General features: G+C 41.4%; 1 protein-coding gene across 2 annotated transcripts in view; it reads left to right on the top strand.

Annotated features, from left to right (window-relative positions):
• The first annotated feature begins 2,168 nt into the window (after nt 1–2,168).
• Nucleotides 2,169–26,830, top strand: part of LOC101407706 (rho GTPase-activating protein 6) — a 251,028-nt gene continuing 226,366 nt past the window's right edge. The window contains exon 1 of one of the 2 annotated variants that reach the window (XM_087426519.1): nt 2,169–2,751. In XM_087426519.1, the coding sequence (XP_087282645.1) occupies nt 2,707–2,751 (45 nt within the window). In that variant the 5' untranslated portion in view covers nt 2,169–2,706. The remainder of the gene's footprint in view (nt 2,752–26,830) is intronic. The other variant, XM_014791102.2, reaches the window with a different exon arrangement.

Genomic DNA, 26,830 nt, shown 5'->3' on the forward strand with positions numbered 1-26,830 from the left:
TGGAACCAATCCCCACAGATACAGAGGGACAACTGTATATATTAATAATGAAACATTTTGTAGGGAAAGGGATTTTTAGCTTCCGAGGTTTAATGGCAGGTATGATAGAGGAAGAATTCCTAAGGCTGGAGAGTTCATCTTTCTAAATAGACCACAGTGAAGCAAAGGCCCCTCAATTGAGGCATTTGTGTACGCATGCCATCCTTTGTCTACCCCGGCTGCATTCTCTGAAGGGTGTGGTGTGGTGAAGCTCGTGCTAGTTCTCTGCCTCATTCTAAGGGTCTTTGATGACATAGCTCTAAAGGTTGCTTTCAGCAGCAGAGCAGAGTGAAAGTGAAGAGGGGACTTTAGTGTGTCATTTTTCCAGCTTTGCCTGGACATGTTGGGGAGCAGGGAGGGCCTCCAAGGTCAATGGGCATGCTCTGTTCTCCCACATAGCAGAGGGAAAGGAGACCTGGGCAGGGCAGGCTGCAGGGAGAAAGAGACTTGGGCAAATGGTGAAACTGACTTTCTCTTAAGACAGGAAGCATTCTGGCTGGAAGTTGGGGCAGGGGATTGATTTTAAATTTATTTTTATTTTTATGTTATTGCTGTATAAAATAGACATAGTGAAGGGTGTAAATTTCACAAATCTGAACTGTACCGCTCAATGAATTTTTACATATGTGTATACTCGGGTAGCTGTCATACAGATCAAGATACAGAACATTTCCAGCACCCCAGAAGGCTCCATTGTAGCCCCTTCCCAGTCAATATCACCTCCCCATCTTCGTAATCACTGTTCTGGCTTCTATTACCATAGATCACATTTGCCTGTTTCAGTTCAACATTTGAATTTCAATTCCAGAATAAATAAATGGAATCTTAGAGTATGTCCTCTCTTGTGTCTGATTTCTTTCTCTCAGCATAACATTTGTGAGAGAAATCCATGTTGCTGTGTGCATCAGCAGCATTTTCCTTTCATTGCTGAGTAGTATTCCATTGTGTGGAACTATGATCAGTTTGTCATGCACCAGTTGATGGGCATTTGGATTGTTTTCATTTTGGCAATTCTGCCTGAAGGTGTTATGAACATTCTTGTACATGAGGAGGCCATTGGCACCCATTTTTCTATATATCTAAGAGTGGAAATGCCGAGTCAGAGGGTAGGCATATGATCAGTTTTAGTAGATGTAATCTTACAGTTTTCCTGGCAGATGAACTGTCAGGATTATCTAGTAGTAGATTCTTCAGGATACCTGCACCACTGGCTTCACATTCCCACTGCTGTTTACTATTATTATGCCAATTGTGTAAAAATATTACATGCCAGTGGGTGGTTGGTCCAACCAAATTGTAAGGGCTCAAACACAGGGGCCACATCCTATTTTCCTACCCCCTCACCCCCACCCCCACATAGCAGGTGGAGAACCACTCAGGGAGTCCAGTAAAATAGGACTCTGAAGAATTGACACAAGCCACCCACAAATCCATCTTCCACTTGATGGCCACCCCTCTTGGGCTTGGCTTGGTTGATTTCACTGGGTTTGGAGTCCCCACTCTGGCCTCAGACCCTGCCTTTGTCTAGACTCAGCTTGCGGGAGGCTGCACATAAATCACAGCATGCCAGGCCTGTGGAGGGAACTTGGTACTCTTCTTCACAGGTGTTTTATAGTGCCGGCTTCCATGAGGGGACTACAGAGCAGAGGCCAGTTTTAGGTGCTGTGGGGAACCTCCAGCGCGTGCCAAAAGTGATTTGGTTTACCTGGCAGCATTTGCAAATAGTGTGTTTCTTCTATTTCCAAATCCTTGCTGTGTCATTTTCCAATTTGCTCCTAAGAGCTAAGTAAGACACAGAAAGCAGAGCTTTGAGCACTCCACCCCTCCCCTCGCCCACCAACTCAGATCCAGCCTGGCACTAATGCCAGTCCTCACGTTCCAGAAGATTTTCCAGGACTCCTCCTTCCAGCGGGGTTCCCCAGACATGTCCAGGTCCCGCAAGCCCTCTGGGACTCTGTTTTCACAAAGTGGCGCGGCCAGGCCAGCATCCAGCCTGGTCTCTCTCCCCTCAGCTGTTCCCCTAGGCGGCATTACTTGGCTCCTCTCAGGCCTGCCCTCTCCTATAGGGTTCCTGCCGCTGAGACTCTTCCGAAGGAGGGCTTTCCAAACACCGAAACTCCGCCCTCCCCGAAGCTGGTTCCGAATCGCCTTCCAGCGACAGGCCCACACCCTCTTCAAAGTTAGTGAAAGTCGCTCTCTTGGAAACCCAAGCTCGCCCTCTCGCAGGTGTTGAAGGTTTTGGCAGCCCCAGCCCTGGCGGTCCGAGTCCCACCGGGGTCCCACTCGGCGGGGTGGCAGGAGGTAGGAGCGGCGGCCGCCCTGACACCTGTCGTGGACGCGCTCAGTCGCTGCAGCTCCCAACAGCTGGCGGTGGCGGCCGCGACAGGGGCCCGCCAGGAGCGGAAGGAATTAAACGCCCGCCCATCGCATCTGACTCGGCCGTTCCCTCCTCCTCCTCCTTCCCCTTCGCCGCCGCCTCCTCCTCCCGGTCCCCGCCAGCTGCGCAGCGGGACGCTGGTGGCCGGGGCGCTGTGCACCGCGCTCGGGGCGCAGGGAGCAGGGCTAGCGTCCGGGGGCTGCCCCGGGATGGCGGTGAAATAGGGGGACCCCAGAGAGGCGCCGCGACCCCAGGCTGTGACCGGGGGCCCGCCACTCCTCGGTGGTGACATGGGGGACCCGGTGTACCGCGAGAAACCGCAGCTGCACTACGCGGTAAGTGTCCCTGCACGTGCAGAGGCAACAGGGGGCGCCACTTGGCCGGCCTGCGAGGGGACGGTGCGGGTTTGATGGGATCCGTGGCTCCCCAGAGGTCCTCGGTGGAGGGGGGGTGGATGGTGCGTCACCCCCGAGTGTCACCTGCTCGGAAACTCGGCTACCCCTCTGAAGGGGAGCCCCCACCGCAGGAGCCCGATTTCCTTTGCCCCGCGCGGTGGTCACTGCGTTTAGCGCCCGGGGCTGGACCCTGCTGCCGTCTCGCTGGCCATGGCTGAGAAATGGGGTTCCTAGGGCTGGGCCCCGGTTCACCCATTTAGTCTTCGGTCAGATATGCTGCAAGAACGGGAATAGAACTGGACGGGACGCAGGACCGCTTCGTGATCCCAGAGTGTGGCTAGTGGACTCGCCAGAGAAATGCTGCAGGGCGTGTTGGGGTGCATCCGGTTTGCTCCTTGAAAGAGGGTGCGCATTTCCCTCTGAATTTGTAGCGGGACAGAATGTTGCACATTATCTGATTAATTACAAGAGGATGCCAGGGGATCTTCTATTGGTGGCCTCTCTTCTCCCTGGGGACTCAAATATTCCACAAATATGTATTGGGGACCTACTAGGTGCCAGGCACTGCGTTCGGCCCTGGAGTCCCGCAGGACACAGCAAACAGCTCATGGGGTTTGCCTCCTTTAAAGAAGGAGTCAAGATTTCAAGGTTAATGACCAACTGACCAAATCCAGATTGTAGATTGAGTTTATTTTTGAGAGAGAGAAAAGAAAGATGTTTCTGAGGAATCAATAATACTTCTGAAGATTCTGAATGCTGCCTCCAGGGAGGGGCAGGTGGCAGTGTTAGCTTACCCCAGTCTTTGGACATGTATTTTCCAATTGTGAGATGTGTCGTTTTGGATGGGGCTTTGCAGTTGTTCTGTCATCTGCTACTTTACTGAATTGACATGATTTTCATCAGTGAGATTGGACATGCTGAATGCCAACCTTAAAAATTGGAGAAAAGCAGGCAGAAAGTTAAGACAAGGATCATCAATATTTATAATAAGGCAAAGACAGTTATCTGCCTGGAATTCGTGTCCTCCAAAATGCACTCTCCACAGGAAAAAAAAATATTTTTCAAGAAAGGAGTTGAGGTAGACAGAGGCCCCGGGGCTGCCTCAGCTGGTTCTTGGTGCTGCTGGATGGGTCCTGGATCAGCTGGGGGCCATTGAGCTCAGGACGAACCTCTGCCATTTCACTTTGCAGGGCTGGAATAGAGAGGGCCTGAATTAGAAAATTGTTAAGATCCCTTCTCGGGCGAACATTCTAGGAACCTATGACGGCTCTTTCTCTATTTTTGCCAGAGTTACTTGCCTTGAAATGCCAAGTGAGACACTAGTGAGTTACTAATGCTTGTTCATTTTCTGGAGACGCTAGTGGCTCAGTAATTTGCCTTTTAAAGTGGTATTAAGGGTGACCCGTTTTCAGCAGAAGTTTCTTTGCACTGAAGAGTCTGTGCTCATTATGACCAATCGGCATCTCACCCCACTACCTTTTCCAGATTTTGAACTGTATGCTGGTGCCCTTTGATTTGTAATCTGAGGTCTCTATGCCCTTTACAAGGTGTGGGAGGAAAAGTGATAACTGTCTCCTTAATTTAAAAAAAATCTATTCACTCCACGAATTATTATTGCCTCAATTATGCAAATACATCCAATGCATCACAAAACAACTTAAAAATAATTTTCGTTCAGCTGTCTCATTCTCCTGCAAGCATAAACTTAGAGTCAAACTGATGCTAATGTCTCCTCTTGTGCTCTGAAGATTTGCTGATGAAATAGCCGTTTATTCTAGCACGGATCACCACATACATATTTTCTGATCTAAGACTATAAAAAGGAAGATTCTAGAGGAAGTTTGTTGGCTTTCAGGTTGGAAGAAGTCACCTGGGTCCTCTGAAGTTGCCTATGTATACTTTTAGAATGATACAGCAACAGCATTCAGCAGCTCTGCATCAGTCACAAGTTGAAAGAATGTTCTTTATTAAGTGTGATCTATTGCTTTTCATATTAACATAACCCTCTATAGATTACTATCTATTCTAGCGTACGCTCTTCGTCTGCTTCCCCCATACTGGTTTAGGTAATTCCAAAAGTTTGTTTTGCATTTTAGCGCAAATATTCCACTTATTTTGCTCAACATGTTTTTGCCCTACTGCATATTGTCTTAGGGTCTTGGAGGCTTTTTTTGTTAGTGTCTTCCTGGAAAAGAATTACCCTCCATTTGTCCTTAGTACCTCTCGCCTCCTCTGAAATACAATCTAGGGGGCAAGCATTTAATGTTGTTCCTTCAGTGCTTTTTTCAGTTGTCCAAGATGAGACTGTGTAGAAGAAATCAGTGGTTTGCATTTTGTCCATTCATCAAATATTTATTGAGTGCCTATTGTGTGCCAGCTATTTAGTCAGTTTTCCAAAGAGACAATTAAATAGTGAAAATGTTAAGAGTTGCTGTGAACGCTTCACTCATCTTTTTAAATGGTCAGAGAGAAATACAAATACTTTAGATAAGAGCATCCTGCATTTACATAATCAGTTACACTTTTCCAAAGTATAGCACAACTGTCTTGTTTTATCATCATAACAAAAATGTGTGTTAGCAGCTAATGTTCTCCCCCCAACCTTTCCTCCCACGGTTTTCCCACATTCAGTTTATGGTGACTCCGTCCTTCCAGCTGGGTGTCGTCTTTGGCGCCTTTTGGTGACTTGATCAGATTTGCATTTTGAAAAGCCTGCTCTGGTCCCAGGATGGAGTCCAGGGTGAGGAGGAGCCAGAGTGCATCCTAGCATTTGGGCCATGGAGAGATGAGAGAAGATGACCTACATTAGGATGGCAGCTGGGCTGGAGTTTGAGAGCAGTCGGCATATTTGAGAGATACTTAGGACATCAACCCAGCCAGACTTTGTTTGGATGGGCTATAGAGGTGCTAGAGTACAAGGGTCATGAATCAATGATTTCCTGGCAGCACTCCTGGAGAAACTGCAGATCATAATAATATTTCCTTATTATTGTCTTATATAAGTTGCAAAGTATTTGGACACAGTCTGTGTCAATTTCAGCCTCAAATACAGTTGGTGGGTTAGGTTTTCTATTTCGTGGCTGAAGAAATACAAGCTTAGGGCGGTGGAGTTCAAGGTGGCACAAGTGTAGCTGGTGATAGAACTGAGAGCTTTATCCAGGTGCCCTGATCCCACAGAGCTCATCTGACTCGTTTGGACAATTGAGATAGATGAACCAAATTATCCTTCCTCCTTCTCCTTTTGTCACTGTAATAAACCAACAATCAAAATTGTACCTTCAGTGACTTAATGTGACCATCCATATTGTTGAATTGCATGGCCAAATAGCTCTTTAGTTGGACTGGTATAAATAAAAACCAAATTTTTAAATATCCATTAGGTTAAATGCCATATCTTTATGTCTTTCTCAGGGTTTCTCAGCCTCAGCAAAATGAACATTTTGGGCAGGATAGTTCTTTGTAGAGGGGGCTGTCCTATGCACTGTAGGATGTTTAGTAGCATCCTTGGCCTCTACCCACTAGATGCTGTTAGCATAGCACCCACTTCCCAGTTGTGACAACCAAAAATGTCTCCAGACGTTGCCAAATGTCCCCTGGGGGGCAAGATCACCCCCGCTTGAGACCCACTGGTCTGATTTTCACTCATGCTTTTAAGAAGATGTAACAATTATTGTATAAGAAGAAGATCAGAAAAGAGAAGGTATGGGAAATGTTATGAGTATTATATATACTATTCAGTGAACACAGAGAACTTGAGAGAGAGGCTGACACAGAGGTTGAGAGAGAGCTGCAAACTCAGCACAGGTGCTGTGGTAAGAGTAATGAGATACCCCAATTTCAATTATCATGACTTTAACAATGTTCTCCTGCTTTTGGTGACCCCCAAAAGTTGGGTCACTCGGCCTGGGTTAAAAATCGTGTTAATCTGCCTTCCCCAACAGTCCTTGTATGCTTTCTTCCATTAACCACAAACAAAATATTACAAACCTTGATTGTCTGCCAAGATCGTGAAACATATGTCTAATTTCATGTCAACCCATGCAATTAAGTATGGCGACTCCTTCAGTAGAATTACTGCACTGAACCTTAGTTTTAGAACAAATTATCAGAGGCACTTTGGAGCAGCTTATGAATACTATTATTGCAAGCAACTCCCTAGAGGCACACACTTGTTTTCAGCCCCCTTCCATGAAAGAGAAAGAATAAGAAGATTTCGTGATGCTTCTGGCTAAGATAAATCTGTGGGTGGGTGATGTGTGTTCTGTTCCCTGAGGTGTGGTCAAAAGCAGGGGCCTTAGACTCTGATTTGGCACTGGGCCCCATGGAGTCCAGCTGCCAAAGATGCAGCCATTCTCGTCCCTTGGACCAGTCTACTTCTGAGCTCCTCCGTTGCTGACCTCACTTCCTGTTTGGTGCAGTCACCCCACCATCTGCGCTCTTGACCACAGCCTCGTCATTAAATGCTGACTGTTCCCTCGCTCTACTTAACCCCTCCCTAAGGAACCTACTGGAAGGGCTAAGCTGCTTACTCTGACAGGGAGCCTCTCGTCACTCAAAATGGTTAAGGTCTTAACATCTTAACATGGAGGTTTCCAAATTTGCTCTCTATGAACATTTGATTTCCAAAGACTTTGAAGTCATTAAGTTCACTTAACTCAGTGGTGTTGATTACAGGATATTCTTTGGTAATTCTGAAAACGCCCAGAACTGGGCACTGTTGCAGGGCCAAGCTGATATGAATCAGTTATCATCCCCCATCAGTACTGCCAGTGTAGACATCTTAGGAAATTCAGCAGAACTTGTACTGACCTGTGGCATGGCCTGGAATTCACTTGTATAACACTCTGTTTGCTTGTCATTTATCTCCTCACAAAAGCAAAAATTTTGCAAGTTACAAAGAAATGGGAGATTATTGAGTCCCCTTAATTAACACCTCTATTAATTGTGGATAACTTCCCCAACCCCCCCCACCCCACCCCCCTGCAACATGCTTTCTTTTCTGCTGCACTCAGAGCTTTTCCTGGATTTGGCCTCTTTGGTCTGGAGCTCCCATCATCTTAAGAAGCCACATTTCCCATCCTGCAAAATGCTTCTTAAGCACCACTGTTAATTGATAAATAATCAGATTCCTGTTGGGTGTTGCATAGCAGAGATATCTGCCAATCGTAGGAAAACAGGTACTACCCTTTGCCTAGTCCTTTCTGGTAATAAACTTGTATTATATACTTTTCCTGTTCCCCACATTGTGATAACCCTGGACCTAATGCACTTGAGTTTCAACTTGGTTGTGATGTTATTGTCCAGTCATACAGTCTTCACTGGATTTTTGATTCCTTACTTGCCCCTTACCTGTATCACTCTCAGTCCCTCCTGTCTCAGTAAACAGTTGGCCACTTGGTGAGTTGACCAAGCCAGAACACCTAAGGGTCACCCTGGATTCCTCCCTTTCCTGAAACCTCCACATTGAATCTCTGAGCCAGCCCTGCCAGGTCTATTTCACAGCACTTCCCAAATCCATCCTCTTCTTTCCATCTCCACTGCTGTCACCTAAATCCAAACCCTCAGCATCCATTGTCCTCACTAAGGCAATAGGATAGCCCTATATTCCAATCCTGTGGCCAGTGAGATCTCTTAAAAAAGAAAATGAAGTCGTAACATTTCAGTGCTTAAAGGTTTACAGTTGGTTACCATTACACTTAGACTAATATCTTCATCCATGACCTTGGCTTTCCAAGTCCTCCTACATGATCCTCCCTGCTTCGTAACACCCTCTCTCAGCTTACCACTGCCTGGCCACATTAGTGTCCTTTCTGTTCCTCAAAGGTGACCAGCTCTTTCCTGCCCGAGGCCTTTGTCCTTGCTGTTCCTTCTGCCTGGGATGTTCTTTGTGCAGCTGGCTTTTTTCTTATCCTACAAGTTGCAGAAAAATATGTCACCTTCCATGACTGCTCTCTCCAAAGTGCTTCTGACTCCACTCAATTACCATTGATGGCACTAGCTGCTGCCTTCGTTGTTTGCATCACTACTTGGTATTATATTATACACTCATTGTTTGTCTGTCTCTCCCTACTAGTGTGTAGGCTTATTCAGGGCAGGGACCCAATCATTCTTTTCCCACCCTATCCCCACTGTCTAGACTGGGCCTGGCACAGGGTAGGCACCCAATAAATATCTATGAGTAGATGAATCTGGCTGCCTTGGTGTTTCTACCTAGTTTACACCAGGTAAATCATCATCAATTGATGACTGCAAAACATATTGGCTTGAAGGTTTCACCCAATTCCTACTAAATGAGAATGTACAAGGCCTGGACTTGGAATTGATACTTTGAAAAAACTTTGGAGGTGATTCTGATATCAGCCATGTTTGGAAATCAACTGATTTACGTGGTAAACTACTTACCATTCAAGAAGCCCCTACAAAATCTAGGATTTCATGGAAAAGTGAATCTGGAGAGTGCTTCATATGACTCTGAGTTAATGTACTACAAGTTTTCAGAGAGGTCTTTTGTTTTTTAATCTAGTGTTCATTTCAACTGAACCCTCCAAGGATACAAGAGGCATAAGAATGCTTCCTGTACATAGCATGGTCTGGCAATATGTCCCTCAGCATCCATTTTCTAGGTAATCTAAGCCAGTGGTTCTCAATCAGGGGACATTGGCAATGTCTGGAGGCATTGTTGGTTGTCACAACTGGCAAGGGGTGCTACTGGCATCTAGTAGGTAGAGACCTGAGATGCTGCTCATCATCCTACAATGCACAGCACAGCCCAACAAAGAGTAGTCCAGCCCAAATGGCAATAGTGCCAAGATTGAGAAACCTTCACTTAAGTGTATTTCTGTAGACATCAAAATCTCTGCTGTTTTTGAGAATAATTTTGTATGGTGCTCTCTAAAATGCATTATACATATTTCCCTGCTGTTTAAGAGATGGAGTTGACAGAATGTGAGTTACCTTTTCCAGATGTGAGTCACCGTTATGAACAGCATGTTTCACACTGTGCCAGGATTATTCTGGGAAGGGCGATAGTGGCCCTTCTAGAAGCCTCAGTGCCTTGGGCTCTTTGCTTCTTCACTCCTCAACTCTGATGCCCTTTGTAATTTTGGGCCTTATTTCTTAAGCGTTTCCTGTTTTCTCTCCTTTATCAGACGTTAGCTGATTTCTTGATGTACTAATGCCTAATAGCCTTGTCTAATTCCCTACTTCTCTTCTCATTTAGCTGGAATACAAGTTTATTAAATCTGTTAGTCCTAGATCTAAAATTAGGAGTCATAATCTCTGAACTAGGATTTGAGGGATTCTCCGAAAGCCTTTGTGTGTGGACATTGGATCTGTGACTACGTGAGTGAGAAGCTAGGGCCCACTTCTGTCCAGCAACCACTCACTGAGCATATGTAGTGGACTGGTCTGCTCTGGGGAAAATGCAAAAGGCGCCAAAAGAAAAGCAAAAGAAAGGAGGAAGGAGACAGCTCCTCCCAGCTCTTCTTTCTCAATTCCATCAGGGTTAAAATTCTCCCAGGCAGCCCAGGGTGGCAGGTGTGTTGGCGGTCTGTCTAGTCTGCCATTGACAAGGATTGCGGGGACCTCTCTTAAATCTAGGCCACATCACAGAATGTTCATTAGCATGGCCTGTTTTAGATTGTAAACTCCAAAATGATGAAGAGTAAATAGATTTAAAAATCTTAGATGCTTGCAAAATTTTGGACTAAGATCACCAACATTTACAAACAAATAGAACTAATTTAATATCTTTTAATGTACCTTCTCAGATTGCCTGGTTCTAACTTTATTTTCAAAAGATCAAGTTTTCTGATTTATTTTATTCTTAAATACATTCTGAATACTTAAAAACTTAAAGATAGGTCAAGGAAAACAAGAAGAACTCCCACCAATCATTATATGGTACTGTTTTTTCTATCCTTACGGTGACTACTTGGATGTGAATATAGGATACATGTCAGTTCGGATAAGTTATACATAAAGTATAAGACTAGTCTGTTCATTCAAATATAATTATTGTTACTAAGGGCTCTTTCCTTGAAAGATGTCATGACCCTTTGAAATGAAAACCAGTCAAGATTTTTCCCCCTTTTCTTTGGCTATTTGACACATCCTTAGAACTCTTCTAACTTTAAAAAATTTTTTATAGTAAAATTTGAGCCTTTGGAGTGTCAGCTAATTTAGATTTCTGAGATGAAGTTTTCAGAAGAATTTGGAGTTGTGGCTTTGGGGAAATGTTGCCATGGAAACAGCAAAAGACGTTCAGATGAATAAACTTTAAAAATATTTTTTGAATGACCCCTTTCTACAGCTGACTGAAATATCTGGTAAAGAAATGTATAAGTCAGTCCAAGTGAAATAAAGAGGCTAGAAACCTCTCGCGTCTGGAACACCCTGGCTCTGCATTTGCTGAGGTCCCTGGTGCCAGGGTGGGTGCCGCTCCGTGTGGACAGAACTCCCTGATATTGCTCTCGATTCCTTACTTGGAAGCACTGTTTTTATTAGATCCACAGAATAATAATCATTTAGCAAGAAAATGGAATGTCGAGTTTGCTGGGAGAATTTGAAAATGGTAACACGTAGTATTATTTTTGTAAGTATTTATGCACATGACCTTTAATAGTCCCATTATGATGTCATTTTGATGCTCTAAGCAAAATGTAAAACAGTCTTAACTTTGATCTCAAAAGATGAGGCATTCTCCCACCTTAGCTACTGACTCACAGAGAAGGGCACTGTATCCATCAGGATCCCAGCGGGAGACAGATGGCACACTCAAAAAGGCTTGACTTAAGGAATGAACTATCACCAATATCTCAACAGGTTTAAGGGAAACAACAAGAGGTGGTGAAGCACACAGCAATTAGCAACGTGGGGAAGCTGTTACTACAGGGGCACAGGGAGGGATCAGTGTTACCAGAACCTAGGGACTTCCAACCTCGGCTGTAAGGGACCCTGGTAGTGTACTCAGAGAGGACTGCAGCAAGGGCAAAATATGGAGAAGCAGGAGTGTTGTGGGACGATAAATACCCCGACCTCTTGGTCTTCCTGCTCTCCCGTCTCCTTCTAGTACCAAACCCAACCAATCCATTGGTTGCATTGAGATGCATTCCACTGAGATCAGTCTCACAGGGCTCAGGCCAGCACAGAGAAGGGCAGAAGTTTTTGTTTTGTGTGGTGTGGGGGGTGGGAGGGAGTTGGCAAACAGCAGAAAATATCATCACATGCACATTCAGTCTTATTTGGGGTTTCCTTCATTAATAAAGACCCTAAATTCCTAAGTATATAGAGGACTCCCAAATTGCTTAGAATATCTCTTTCCTCTCCTCTGTGGGTTAATTACCACATTTAAACTAGTAATGTGTTATGCCTACTCTATATGTGATGTCTAAGTCTTTAAGAATATTCACATTACAAGCCTATTAAAGTACTTACTCTTCACTTATTATATATATACAGATATATATCAATGATATATTATTGTGATAGTGATGTATTTTACATATATACTGTAATTAATTTAATATTGAGAAGCTCCATACTTAATTCATAAATGCTTTAGTCTATATTTATTAATATAAATTCAAACTATAATAGATTTTTTTTCCTCTAAGCCCATTAGGATAGTCTGATGTAATTTATTTTTCAAGCAATGAAAAAGGAAGCACTGGTTTAGCTCTTTTTCTGGTTGATGGGTAAAGAGCTTTAACCCTTAAAGTTACACATCAGCACAAATAGGTTAACCCGTTCTTGAATGAAAAGTGATTCTCATTTGTCTCTGGTTAAGGAATGGTTGTGGCTGAGGACTGCAGTTTAGCCACGCTGTACTCCAGTTACCTTAGCAGAGAGGAAATTCTCATTTCAACCTTGACTGAAGAAAGTGCCTCTCGTTCTTGTTAGTTCCTCCTTGAGGCCCCTGTTCGCCCACTTTCATGATATTCATCTTGCTTGTAGTTGCTTCTTTAAAGACCATATTCACTACAGAACTGAAAAATCCAAAGGAGCAAGGCCAGAACCAAGGACTTTATCTGGACTCCATATCCTTGGCCACACGTAGCATGTGCCTGATGCTTAGTATGTCCTTGAATGTCAGCAAAATTAGTCAATGATTTAGAGCTCTTAGAAGCATTTAGGCTGACTTACAGTAAGAATAATAATGGCCAATATCTATTGAATGCTTTCCATGAGCCCTGGACATTCTAGATATATTATCTCATTTAATCTTTTTTTTAACTTTTTTTATTTTTATTTTTATTCAGGTAACATTGTTTTATAACATTATATAAATTTCGATGTACATCATTAATATTTCGATTTCTGTGTAGATTACATCATGTTCACCACCCAAAGACTAATTACCATCCATCACCGCACACATGTGCTCTGTCACCGCTTTCGCCCTCCTCCCTCCCTCTTGCCCTCTGGTAACCACCAATCCAATCTCTGTCTCTGTGTGTTTGTTTGTTGTTCTTTGTATCTTCTATTTATGAGTGAGATCATACGATATTTGACTTTCTCCCTCTGACTTATTTCGCTTTGCATAATACCCTCAAGGTCCTAAGAGAACCCTATGAGGTAGACCCTATTATCATCCCCGTTTAAAAGACGAGGGAACCAAAGCATTGAGTTTAGGTTTGTTTCAGGGTCACATAGCTAATAAGCAGTGGTACTAGGACTCAAATCTTTGTCTGTTTGACTGCTGAGTCTCAATGCTTGAACCACTGCACAATGGCTGACTGTTAAAATGGCATTGGCTTGAGATGATACCTTTGAGATGATGCTTTTAAAAACTTTTCATTTTGTAATAATTGTAGACTCATAGGAAATTGCAAAAACAGTAGAGAGACCCATGTACCCTTTACCCAGCTTCCCTCAGTGATAGCATCTTTAACTATAGTACAATATCAAAACCAGGAAATTGACATTGGTACAATACTATTAACCTGACTACAGACCTGGTTCCTAGTTCACCAGGTTTTTACATGCACTCCTTTGTGTACATTTGAGTGAGTGAGTGAGAGAAAGGCTGTGTGTGTGTGTGTGTGTGTGTGTGTGTGTGTGTGTGTAGTTTCATGCAATTTTGTCATGTGTATAGATTGGCATATCCGCCGCTACATTCAAGATACAGAACTGTTCCATCACCACAAAAGAACTTCCTCATGCTACCCCTTTGTAATCACACCCACGCTACCTCCTACCTCCATCTCTAATCCGGGCAGCCGCTGACCTGTTCTCTGTAAAATGACACCTTTTAAATTACTCCCTCTATCCTTCTGGCACAATGGGAACATTCCTGTCTCCATTGATCATTTATGCCAAAAACATCCAGAAACATAACAGGAGAGAGTAAGGTGAATTGATAGTGGGATCAGAGAGGATTTTGGTGTTCTTGTTGTTAGTAGCATATACAACCACAAATAAAGAACATCCTGTTTGATATTTTTAGCTGAGTGTTGTGGTAATTTTATAATTCCAACTGTGTTTTCTCTAGCAAAGTGCTTTTGATGGAAACACCACAGAGTTTAGCTCCTGCATGAATGCTCCATGCTCCCTCTTTGCATGGCTGTTCTAATGGAACATCCATTTCAGGAATGACAACCATGTAGTTAAACTTGCAGCAGCCTGGAAAAGGTACATGAGAGCTGGCTCTCTGCCCTCCAAAAGTATTTATGAACAAGGATAAACACAAGCCCCACATGTATTTGTGGTAGCCACGAACCAGTTGTACTCTGGGCAGCACAAGGGTTATGTAAACCCTGACATTCATGGTACACATGCATTTTTATTCATTCATTTCAAAGGGAGTGGCAGTTCATAGACCTCTCTTGGGGAAAAGTTTGAACCTTATCAAGATTAACTGCTTCAAAAAAACCTTAATAGCTGTTTTTATTCAGGATGGTTACAGAGTGAAACCTTATCATCGGGACACAGTTATAAAGACTTCCTGCATTTATTTGGTTCCCACTATTTAAAAAAAGGTGTAGAAAGTGCTGATGCTGTTTGATTCTGCAAACATAGGCACACTCTTACTGGATACTTCAACTGTTGTACAGTTTTACTGTATGATTTGCCCTTATCTTTATTAGAAAGGGAGAATGTTTTTTAAAACCTAGACATTCTTAGACCAACCTATTTCTTTTAATTAGATAGGCAGGTAATGCCATCATTACCGTGTAGGTACTTCATAATGTCCATTGTAGGGAGCCTAAGAAGAACCTGGATTTGAAGAACCATTGGGCCTTCCGTGAGATTTCTACCCTGGATGACACTTTTTCATTTTGGATATCATTGAAAAGGAATGAAATGTAGAACTCCTGACATGCACACACACACAATGGCGCTGTACTTTATAGCTGTGTTGTCTAAAATGTAGAATTGTGTTTATATTGGTTAGTTATTGCCACACGTATGCTGCGTAACAAACTACTTTGAAATTCAGTGGCTTAAAACAACCATCACTTATTCTCGTGGATCTATGGATCAGTTGGGGTTGGCTTATCTGGGCAGAGCTCAGCTGTTTGACCTGAGATCAAGCTGCTCGTCCTGCAGGGCTTCGTTCCTTGGTCAGTTCTGCTCCACATGTGTTTATTCTGGGGCCAGGGTTGGTGGGACAGCATCTACCTGGAGAAGTGCAGAAACACAATATAACAAGTAGAATCGACTAAGCGTTCTTAATGCATAGGCGGGACTCTGGCACACTCTCATCTGTACCCCCCTGCCATTGGCCAAGGCAAGTCACATGTCCAAGCCTAACATCAGTGGGTGGAGAAATAGACTCCCTCCAGGATGGGGCTGTGGCAAGGTGTGAGTGCAGTGAGGGGTGAAGAAATGAGGCAAATCATTCACTTTGCCACAGTATGTAATAAAATTCTCCTGAAAATACTGATGTTTTTAAGAAGGTGCAAATCTATTTACGTCAATTTTTTTTCCTATTTGGTCAATGAGTTCTTTCTGTCATGGATGTCAATATATATTTTCTTATGAACTAATTAAACAACAAAGGCAGGAAGATAGGGCCGTGCCACTGATACCAGTTCCCACAAATCCACATTGATTGGATATAGACTGAATAGATATCAAAGGAATTTCATAGAAATAGACTGAATAATATTAATGGTCAAACAGAATTGTCATGGTCTTCCTCTGTTTTCTTGTGCTTAGCAGCTCTGGTTCCTCAATCTATCAAAAGGAAAACATTCAGAATCACCTCCCAGGGGATATTTTTATCTGCTTTGATTTAGTAGCATCACTTTAAAAAGATTTGTGAATTTAGCTCCTGTTTTAAAACCTAGAAGACATTCTGGATGAGGTCATTTACAATTGAAAGAAAAATATATTAATCTTTTAATTCAAACAAATTAGAGCCAACGTTTGGAAATTAGCTGGTTAGTTTGATCAATTTTGACATGTAAATGGATAAGCTAAATTAAAAATAATGCACACACACAAAATCTCCTCTCTGATTTTTAAAACCTTTGCCCTGTCTTCTTCCATTATATCAACTGATTGCACAGTTGCCAAATCCTGTTGTTTTTTTTTTTTTTCCAATTTTCTCTGTGGGTGCTCATTCATGTAGAGCACCTGCCATATTTCAGTCACTCAGTTGTCTAAATCAGGGGTCAGCAAACTATGGCCCACAGGCCAAATCCGTACCACTGCCTGCTTTTTTACAGCTGAGAGCTAAGAATAAGTATTATATTTTTAAACAGTGAAAAAAAATCAATAGACTATTTCATGACGTGAAAATTATATGCAATACAAATTCTCATGTCTGTAAATCAAATTTTATTGGAAACAGCCACACCCATTCATTTACATATTGACTATGGCTGCTTTCATGCTACAACAGCAGAGGTGAGTAGTTGCAACAGGCTGTATGGCATGCAAACCTAAAATATTTGCTATCTGGCCATTTACCAAAAAAGTTTGCGGATCTCTGGTCTAAAGCTATGTCTCAAATTACCACAGATGCTATAGATAGGTCTACTATTGTATAAGAATGAGGGCAAAAGAAAGGGGACACACATCGTTAGAGTGGAGGGGAGTTCTGGGTACATTCAGATAAGGGCAAAATATCATTGAACATTCATTTATTCCCCAGTATGTGTGGAGAGCTGGATATGTGTCCAGCAGTAAAGGAAAATTTCAGAAAAGGATAAAATCTAACTTTTACCCTTAGGCTTCCTCTTGAATGAAAAGTAAGGTTCATCCACATATAGGACATAGTGTCTGAAACCTATCTGCCTTGTCTAAGTCTCTAAGTCACCAGAAAACCCTTTGGAATTAAGTTAAAAATAGTATTTTTTTCATAGCTTATTTTGTAAATGTTCTAGGCAGAATAATTTTCATGAGCATTGCTATTCTTACCAGTTCAAAGTGGAGAATTAAACTCTGAAAAAGGTCATTTACTCTGGTTTAAAATGCTGGTTCGTATAGTTTTGCATTTGAGATTTTTACGTTAGTGTATCCAGAACTCCCTCAGAGGAAAGAATGTAAAGGGCCTCCAAGGGCTGACCCTAAAAACACCACTGCTCCATTCTTTAAACTCTGTATAGCTCGCTGAGCGCTTAGCCACAAGAGCTGGGCGGTGAGAGAGCTCTTGGGCCTGCCAGTGCAGCCCATGTTTTGCCAAGGGATGTGGCCCCGTCTTATGCTTCGTGATGTTTCTTTTGGCTGACGCTTCCACATTCTTTTCACCCTTTGAATGGAGATGTCTTTGCAGCTTTGGCCCTACAACATGGCCTCCTGCTATCATTTCCTGCAGGTCTTGTCTTAGATCTCAGCAGCTTCCTGAGTAAATGTCACCTTGGTGTCTCCTAAGAGGAGCTTGGGACGCTCACACAACCTGGTTCCCATCAGATATGAAGCATAATGTTCATGAGTCTTCTTCTCATTGGACTCTGCAGGAAGATGAGCCTAGAATTTTCTTTAGTTCCAAAGCCAGGGGCAAGGTGGGGCACTGAACAGAGAACCAGGAAAATACCCCTAAGGGTGGGGATCAAATGACCCCAGAGGAGGAAATTCCAGTTGAAAATAGAAACCGGGTCAGCACCCTTGTGAGAGCCAGAGTACTAGACTCAGAAACTGGCAACCTGTGGCCTGTGAAGGCTGCTATCAGAAGTCCGTGGACTGGCCTGAATAAGAGTGTTGTGTTTTATGGCAGTAATTGGGTGGTGCAAACCCAAAATGAAACATGATTTATCTACTTTCACAGTTGTGCTAGGCTGGAGAGTTAAGCGGAAATGACTCAATTTCATATATTTGTCATGTTGATCAATGGTCAATTCTTTACTAGAGAAAAGCAATTTGGGAACAATATTTTCTTGAGAACTATGGTGTATGTATATATGGTGGAGGCAACTTCCAACTTACCATGATAAGAATTTTCTCCGTTGGTTGTTAAGAGACAAAGGATTATTTTGTAGAAGATATATAATCTCCCCTTATTAATTAAATTAAAAGATCTCAATTAATGATTATTCCTTAAAATGACAGATCTATAGTTAACTGGGAAATACTCACAATATTACCAGTTTGCTCAGAAAGCTGGTGGTTTTTGACTAGTCTAATGAATTTCCAGAATATCTTTAAAGAGAGTTGAATGTCTGGAAACTTTACCGTAGCCCTTAAAAAGCTGTGGAACAGGATGTCATTTGGGGAAGTTTTGTTTGCTTGATTCAGCCCGTGATCCAAATTTGGAGGACACTAAACCTTTCTAGGGTTTTGTCTGCAAATAAAACGAAGAATGTGTGCTATAAACTGTTTTAACCTGTTAAAGTCTGGTTTTTTTGGGGGGTAGGGGTACTGGAAGAGGGTACAATGGATCCTTTTGACTTTAATGAGGAAAATATTGCATGATGGAAAAATGCTGTCTATTGGTTTGTTGTCACAAGCTTTAAAATAATATTTTACGGTGGAGAAACGTTGTTTGTAGGACTGTTTTTCAGAGGTTTGTTTGCGACCTTTAATTTATTTGTTACTTAGAAATTTTAAACATCATAGACATCAAAATCTTGGTGTAGAAGTAGGATTTTGTTAAAGGAGAGATATATTTTTTATCTATATTTTGTATATGTGTGTAAAAATATAATTCCTTCCGCAAATCTATAGAAACAGAAAGTGGGTTAGTGGTTACTTGGGGCTGGGGATGGGACAGGGGAGTGACTGCTAATGGGCACCAGAGGTGTTATTAGGGTGATGGAAATGTTCAAAACTGGATTATGATGGTGGCTGTACAACTCAGTAAATTTACAGGTGAATTTTATGGTATGTAAATTACATTTCAATAAAGTTGTTTTTAAAGAGCATGCATTAACAAGAGAATCAAAAAGTATTCATTTGCAAATGAAGGCTTGAAATCAATCTTATACAACTAAGCTTGAAAAACATTGGTAACATTATAGTATATCTTTTTCCCTTCTAGGCCACCCTCTTAGAAAAGTCAAAATGTAATAAATAAGAGAAAACACCATTTTTTAATACTTAGTCAGGATTCACAGTAATCTGACCAAGCATACATTTGTGGTTAACACAGAAACATCCCACTGAACTAGACAACAGACTTCTAAGAAATTCAGCTTTCTCAAATCACAAGCAAAAAAGGCATCTGAGCAACCATCAGGATTATCTACATAATTTGATGAAAATGTTTTAAAACTGGGTTATAATTGTAATTGCACAATTTGGTAAATTTACTAAAAATCATTTAAAATGGGTGAATTTTATGATATATAAATTATACTATGATAAAGTTAACTTCATAAATATACATAAAATACCTTCTCGTGACACAGACCCAATGCCTGCATTCCATATAATGAAGTCACAGCCACATGGCCATAGTCTTGTCCTCTTCAACTTATTTGGGACATTTTGGGTTTGACTGTGTGACACTGAAGTTTGCTTGGGGCTGTTGAAATTATTCCCTTTGTTTAAAGAGATTCTATTGAAAACAGCTTTTCACCCATTTTTTATTTCCCTTTGCTTTATTTTCTAGCACAATGGAAATATGTAACTTCTTTTCTTTCTTCCTTTTTTTTTTTTCTAACTTCTTTTCATCATTCTCTTGCACTTGTGGTGAAGGTCATTCAGATCCTGTGGTTCCATTCATATGGGCTTTTAGTTTCATAGCAATTAGTAAGACTGTCTTGTGATAGCTGAAGATGTATTCATTAACTCGAGGGACCTGCATGCTAAATGGTCTACCATGGACACACAATGTTCTGTAGGGACACCTTCCTCTGTAAACCTGAGGTAGAGCATCATTTGTTTAACACCTCTATTGAGATATAATTCACATATTTAAATACAGTTCACACATTTAAAGTGTACAATTCAGTGGTTTTTAGTATGTTCACAAGATTGTGCTACCATCACCAATAGCTAATTTTAGAATATTTGTAACCCCCCAAAAGGAAATCTCATACCCATTAGCAGACACACTCCATTTACTTCCACCACCCTCCAGCTCCTAACACCAATTTGCTGTCTGTCTCTATGGATTTGCTTATTCTGGACATTTCATGTAGGTGGAATCATACAGTATGTGGTCATTTGTGACTGTCTCCTTTCACTTAACATAATGTGTTCAAGGTTCATCCATGTTGTAGGATGTATCAGTACTTCATTACTTTTTATTGCTGTATGATATTTCATTATATGGAAACATATTTTGTTTATCCATTTATGAACTGATGGACATTTGGGTTGTTTCAACTTTTTTGCTATTATGAGTAATGCTGCTATGGACATTCATGTATAAGTTTTCTATGAATATATGTTTTCATTTCTCTTGGGTATATACCTAGGAGTGGAATGTATGGGTCATTATGGTAACTCTATATTTAACCATTTGAGGAACTGCCTGAATGCTTTCCAAAGTGACTGTACCATTTTACAGTAAGCAGTGTATGAAGGTTCCAGTTTCTCCATGTCCTCACCAACACTTGTTATTATCTGTCTTTTGGATCATAGCCATCCTGGTTGGTATGAAGTGCTATCTCAGTTTTGTTATAATTTTTAGTTTTAAACAAAAGCACATTAGAAGGTAATTATATGCTGTACAGCACTATTTTCTGTAGTGCTCTTTTTAAAATCACAAGACCACCTATGTATTTAAATAACAGTATACTTTTCTAAAAAAATTGTTCACTGCAGTCTGCACATTCCAGCAGTATCCATTACAAACAGCAACGTGCACACAAAAGGCTCCCTCGTCCTCTCCTTGTCTAGGATTATGTGTTTCTCTGAGTATGGAGGCCCTGCACTACCTTTGCAATTCTCCTAGGAGGACATGGCAGGGATCCTCCAGCTTAACAGCTCTCTAGCCTTGGGGCTTGGTGGCAAGACTCTAAGAAGGCCAGAGGGTGTGTGGCTACAGGTCCCTGCTTGTGCTCCTGAGGGAACACTTGGCGTAGATATCCAGTGAATCATGGGGCGCAATTCCGAGACTGCCCCGCTCCTACTTCCCTGAGGGCTGTAGAACCAGACTGACCTGGCTGTGGCCCTTGTTGTATCTGTTATGCCTGGAAAAGTGATGTTCAGGCCAAGACATCCAGGCCGAAGAGGCATTAAGTTGGGGAAGAAAGGGAGAAAGCACTCCAAAAAGAAGGAATAGTTTGTGCAAAGACCCTGAGGAACAAGAGGCATAGCAGGTTCGAGTAACTGAATGAAGAAATTCCAGAGGGAGTGAGGGGGAGAGTGGCATAAGAGGCATTTGGAGAAATAGGTGGGGGTGGACAGGAAGAATTGCAAGGTCTTGTATGCCGCAGAGTGAGAATATTAGATTGTAACCTAGGAGCAAGAGGAAGCTATTGAAAGATTTTAAGCAGTGTGAGGATTGGGGGTTTTGTGTGTGTGTGATGATGATCAATTTCCTCATCTATAAAAAAAAATGATGAAATTGTGTTACAGCATTTGGGGCACTCAGGATAGGAGGTCCTTTATTGCCAGGATACCCACAGGATCTCCAGCCCCAGATATCTTGTCAACCCTGGTAGGAAGAATTCATGGATTACTACTGTTGGATCCTACTACTTTAAAATCTGCTCTGTCTATTCCTGGCTCCTTCTACTCTGGCACTCGCAGAACAGCAATCACTACATCTCTCAGCTAACTAGCGACAGAGAGAATCCCATTGGTTCAGTTTGGGCAGTGGCATCCTTGCTGGGAAAACTCTGTCACCATGCCTCCTCATAGGCCCCTACTGATTGGGTGACTGTTGGATCAGTCACCACCCCTGGGCCAATCAGTTATGGCTAAGTGTGGGTCTATAGTACCTGGGTGGAGTTTTATGCTTAAAGAGCCCCCAGTGGCTGCTAACCTCAGCAGGAGGCAACTGTGGACATGGAAAAGACTTTGTTGCCCTTCTCTGTAACAAACAAGCAAACCACTGCCAAGAGCAATAATAAAAAATCTTGCAGAATTGTGGCAAGGATAACAGATATTGTAGGTGAAACTTATACAATGCTTGCCACACTGTTCACAACAATGCTTGTTACATAGTGTGCATTGAGAAGTTGGTTGCGATTTTTTTTATTAACCATCCCATTCCACCCAGCCCCACACACTTACACACATCACTTCAGGAGTCTCCGCTTGACAGGTTACAGGCTGGGGGGTCTTAATCTTTTACACAAGAGCCAGTGATAACACCTTTGACCAGTGGACAGATGACTTATAGTTCTATTTTCATAGTTTTTTAAAAAAAAAGTTATAGTATTGAAGTCACTTGTTTTCTTTAGTTATTAGTCTACCTCCAACATTTCCTCCAATGTTTTGTTGAATAGCATTTCATCGTATTTTGGTTAAGTGATTTATGGTTAGCTCACAAATTCCAGTCTCAAGATTAAAGTTACTCACAAATTCCTTAGGACATTCATTGTGCTAGTAGAAATTAAAACAAAAAAAAAGAGCTATAGAATATCATGCCTGTATCTGATTCCTCCATGATTCTGTTGAATTCCGTCATGTACCTCTACCGCATTCACCTCCAAATGGCCAATAAGCAAAAGTAACATATGTACGGTTGACCAATAAGGACATGAAGACGTTCAAAATCATTAGCCATCAGAGAAATGCAGATCAAAACCACAGGGAAATACCACTTTACACCCTCTAGGATGGTAATAATCAAAAAGACAGATAATAACAAGTTTGGGCAAGATTGGAAAGTTGGAACCCTCATACACTGCTAGTGGGAATGTAAAATGGTGCAGCCACTTTGGAAAACAGTCTGGCAGTTCTTTAAAAAGTTAAACATAGAGTTATCATATGACTCAGCAATTCAACTTCTAGGTATATACCCAAGAGAAATGAAATATGTGTCCATATACAAACTTGTACATGAATGTTCATATCAGCATTATTCATAACAGCCAAAAAGTAGAAACAATCCAAATGTCCATTAACTGAGGAATGAGTAAATAAAATGTGGTATAGCCATGCAATGGAATATTATTCAGCAATAAAATGAATGAGGTACTGATACATGCTGCAGCATGAATAAACCTTGAAATTATTATGCTAAGTGAAAGAAGTTACAGATACAAAATGTCGCATATTGTATGATTCTATTTATATGAAATGTTCAGAATAGGCAAATCCATAGATACAGAAAGTAGATTGGTGGTTCCCTAAGGCTGGAGGTGGGGGAAAATAGGGAGTGACTCCTAATAGGAATGGAGTTTGTTTTCGAGGTGATAAAAATGTTCTAAAATTGGTTCTGGTGATGGTTACAAAACTCTGAATATACTAAAAACCATTGAATTGAGCACCTTAAATGCATGAATAGTATAGTATGTGAATTATATCTCAATAAAGTGGTTATAAAAAAAATAATGGTAGAATTGAATGGTGTATTCCGCTGTAAGGTAATTGTCTAGGTACATTCATTTACAAAAGAAAAGTTCCCCAGTTATCTATCTATGTGTTGCTTTGCCGTATATGTACTTGAGAAACTTTTCAGTTTACTTACAATGTGTGTCCTAGCCAGTTTATTTTGTGCCGTGGGAAACAGAATGAGCGAGGACTGTTTACGTGAGCATAGTCTGGCCTTTCACTGAAGACTTGAATATATTTTAATGCCCCAAACCCACATATCCCACACATTAATCAGGGCCAACATGCTGGTAGCAACTATGACTGCCAACCACAGGAAAGCAGGATACATTTTATGTAGACCTTTGTAGGCAAATGTAGCATAATCTATTTAACTGGTGTGGTAGTTGTAGTAGGTGGGGGGGTGTAATAGGGGAGGTGCGTGTGTGTGTGTGTTTACATTTCGTGTGTGTGTGTTTATAGCAAGCTCAGTCAGATTGCCCTGGGCCAAACAGTACCATGAACGTCGAAAAAGGAAGAAAGATCAATATCTTTGAAAATACCTTCTTGCATGCCCTCAGTTGTTCAAGGATTGCTTTTCCCAGCTAAGGCCTGGTTTAGTCTTCTGTTGCCAGAGGATCAGGAATGGGAAAAAGAAGTTTCCCCCCATCATCCACTCTTTATCAAACATTATACTTGATGCCTTATGTGTATACTTTCTAATCCTTAGAAAAACTCTGTAATGGGGTTTATCTCATTTTATAGATGAGGGAACCGAGACTTGCAGAGGCTAAGCAACTTTCCCACGGTCACAAAGATATTAATGGTGGAGTTGGGTTTTGGACTCATGTTAGCTGATTCCAAAGACCATATTCAGACTCCTTCATGTTAAGCTATTTTTCATCTTCCCAAGTAGAAATGATACCCTTTACTCTTTTGCTATTGACTTAATTATAATCATTAATAAAGCTGAAGCAGAAATCGATTATTTGACTAGAAATTGATTATACAGCAGTTCAGTATTTAGACTAGGAACCAAGGATTTCCAATTTCCATGCCAGACCTTAGCCATTCAGATTCAAAAATTAGTTGTTTTGTTTTTCCTGTGAATATATAAAATCATATAGTGAACCCTTAGTTTTCAGGATACCAGACTGCAGAAATGACTAATGATTTAAAAAAAAAAAAAAAGAAAGAAAAAAGAAATTCTCCTGAGAAGTAGAGTTGGGATCCAGATAGCATGTGCTTTTACTCAGTGATGTCATCCTTCATGGATTTGTCTTGTAGAAGGAAACAGATGTGCCAAACTATTGGATATAGGTGGATAAAAAGCTCATCTTGAGAACTGGAAAGTACGGAGAAGCAATTCTAGACAAAGAAGGGAAAAGCAGAGAGGAGTAGGGTGGTGGAGATCACGTGGTAGCAGCATTCTGGTCACCTGGGACTCCAGGGCGGGCACCCATGGCCGCTTGGTGGTAGAGGTGAAAATCAACAGTGGGATAGCAATTTGCCCATACTGTTGACAATGGAAAAGAGAGAGGGTAATGAAGAGGTAGAACCAAGACCTGCGCTAACATTTGCAGGAGAGGCAGCCTGCACCCTTGGCCCATAAGCCACATCGAGCACCACATTGAAAAGACACTATCAGTCGTAATGGATTGTCGGTGTGGATGGCTGGAGACACATTCACTTCATGTGCTAATACTATGACAGACTCATTCAGCTTTGTATTTGATCTACATTTTCACCTATAATTATGCCTATAAGACTAACTGGTTCACTGGTTTAAAAAGACAAGGAAATGTCTCCATTAAAAAAATAAAAGATCTTACAATAAGATGGTTAGAGCATAAACTCTGGGCTCTCCAGGATGTGTGCTTATCTAGAATGACTCATTCCTAGATGATCCAATGTCGCTGAGGATTTACTGTACTGGGCCTTAAGAACTGTGACCTGCTCTTTTTAAAATATTTTTGGAGATATTTTTCCTTCCTGAGGTTACCCACAGCAGTATCCTTTGACCACATTTTCTTTGAGCTCTAGATTAAGAAAATCTATAACCACCCACAAATACAAAATTTCTTAAGATGAGGCTTTAAGGGACATGAAACTTATGAAATGAGAAGAAAATTTGATTCTTGTTGGCAGGCGCTGTTACTTTCATTGAGTTCTAATTCCATGAAATAGTTTTTAGATGAATTAAACAAATACAAAGTGAAAGGATTATTTTTATATTTTAATTTATATGTTGCATTAAAAAGATTGAAGATTGATTTGAATAGACTGGAAGTCTTGACTATGAATGGGTCTCACACTCATCTTTTGAATCTTGCTTGGGTGGGTCATGTGGAGTCAGATTTTAAGGCTTTGATGCAAGGATGACCTTGTTTCCAACCTGAAGTCTCCTTGCTACTATGCCAGGTCCTGGAGCCAAAGGTTAGGATGGTTTACAATGGTAAGGTATAGGACAGATTAGCAATGGGAGATGCAAAGGGTGGAGAGGCTCATCAGAGAGATGAGGAAGATGGCTTGTGCCTCTGACCCAGGCATGAATCAGTCGGGCGGTGGTGGTGAAAAAGGAGAGGAGATGCTGAAAAGCCAGTAGTACCAGGAAGGCAGAGAGTAGTGGAACTCAGATATCTCTAGCATATTTGCATTCATATATTCAACATTTTCTTCTTTCCTGCCTTGTACAGGCTTGGCCTTTCTCCATCGATGTATCTTTTTGGAGCATTGCAGGATATTCAACATTAGCACCTAATTATGGGCCTGTTTCAACGTTAGAGCCTATTTCATCTCTGCTTTAACATGGTTTAAGTACGTCTACAAAGGAAGAAAATTTGCTTACATTGTTAACCATCCCTTTTCATGTCTCAAAACAGCAGATTTGTTTATCTAACATATTTTGCCAAGAAGGCAGTGAATGAAATTTCGGTTTTCAAGTATGTTTGAAGTTAACATTTTGTGATAGAGAGCCAAGCTCAGTCAAGCAACACTTTCCCATGAAAGCGTCTTTGAGCTCAACATAAATCATGCCTTAAAGTAACATTCAGCCTTCAGACCAGCACTGTCCAATAGAAATGTAATCCAAACCACATAGGTAATTTTAAATTTTCTAATAGCCACATTTGAATAAGTAAAAGAAAAGTAGAAAGAAACAGTAACATATTTTATTTTACCTAATATATCTGAAATACTATCA

The sequence above is a fragment of the Ceratotherium simum genome, chromosome X (genome assembly GCF_057802395.1).
Source record: "Ceratotherium simum simum isolate JZ-2026a chromosome X, ASM5780239v1, whole genome shotgun sequence".
Lineage (NCBI taxonomy): Eukaryota > Metazoa > Chordata > Mammalia > Perissodactyla > Rhinocerotidae > Ceratotherium > Ceratotherium simum.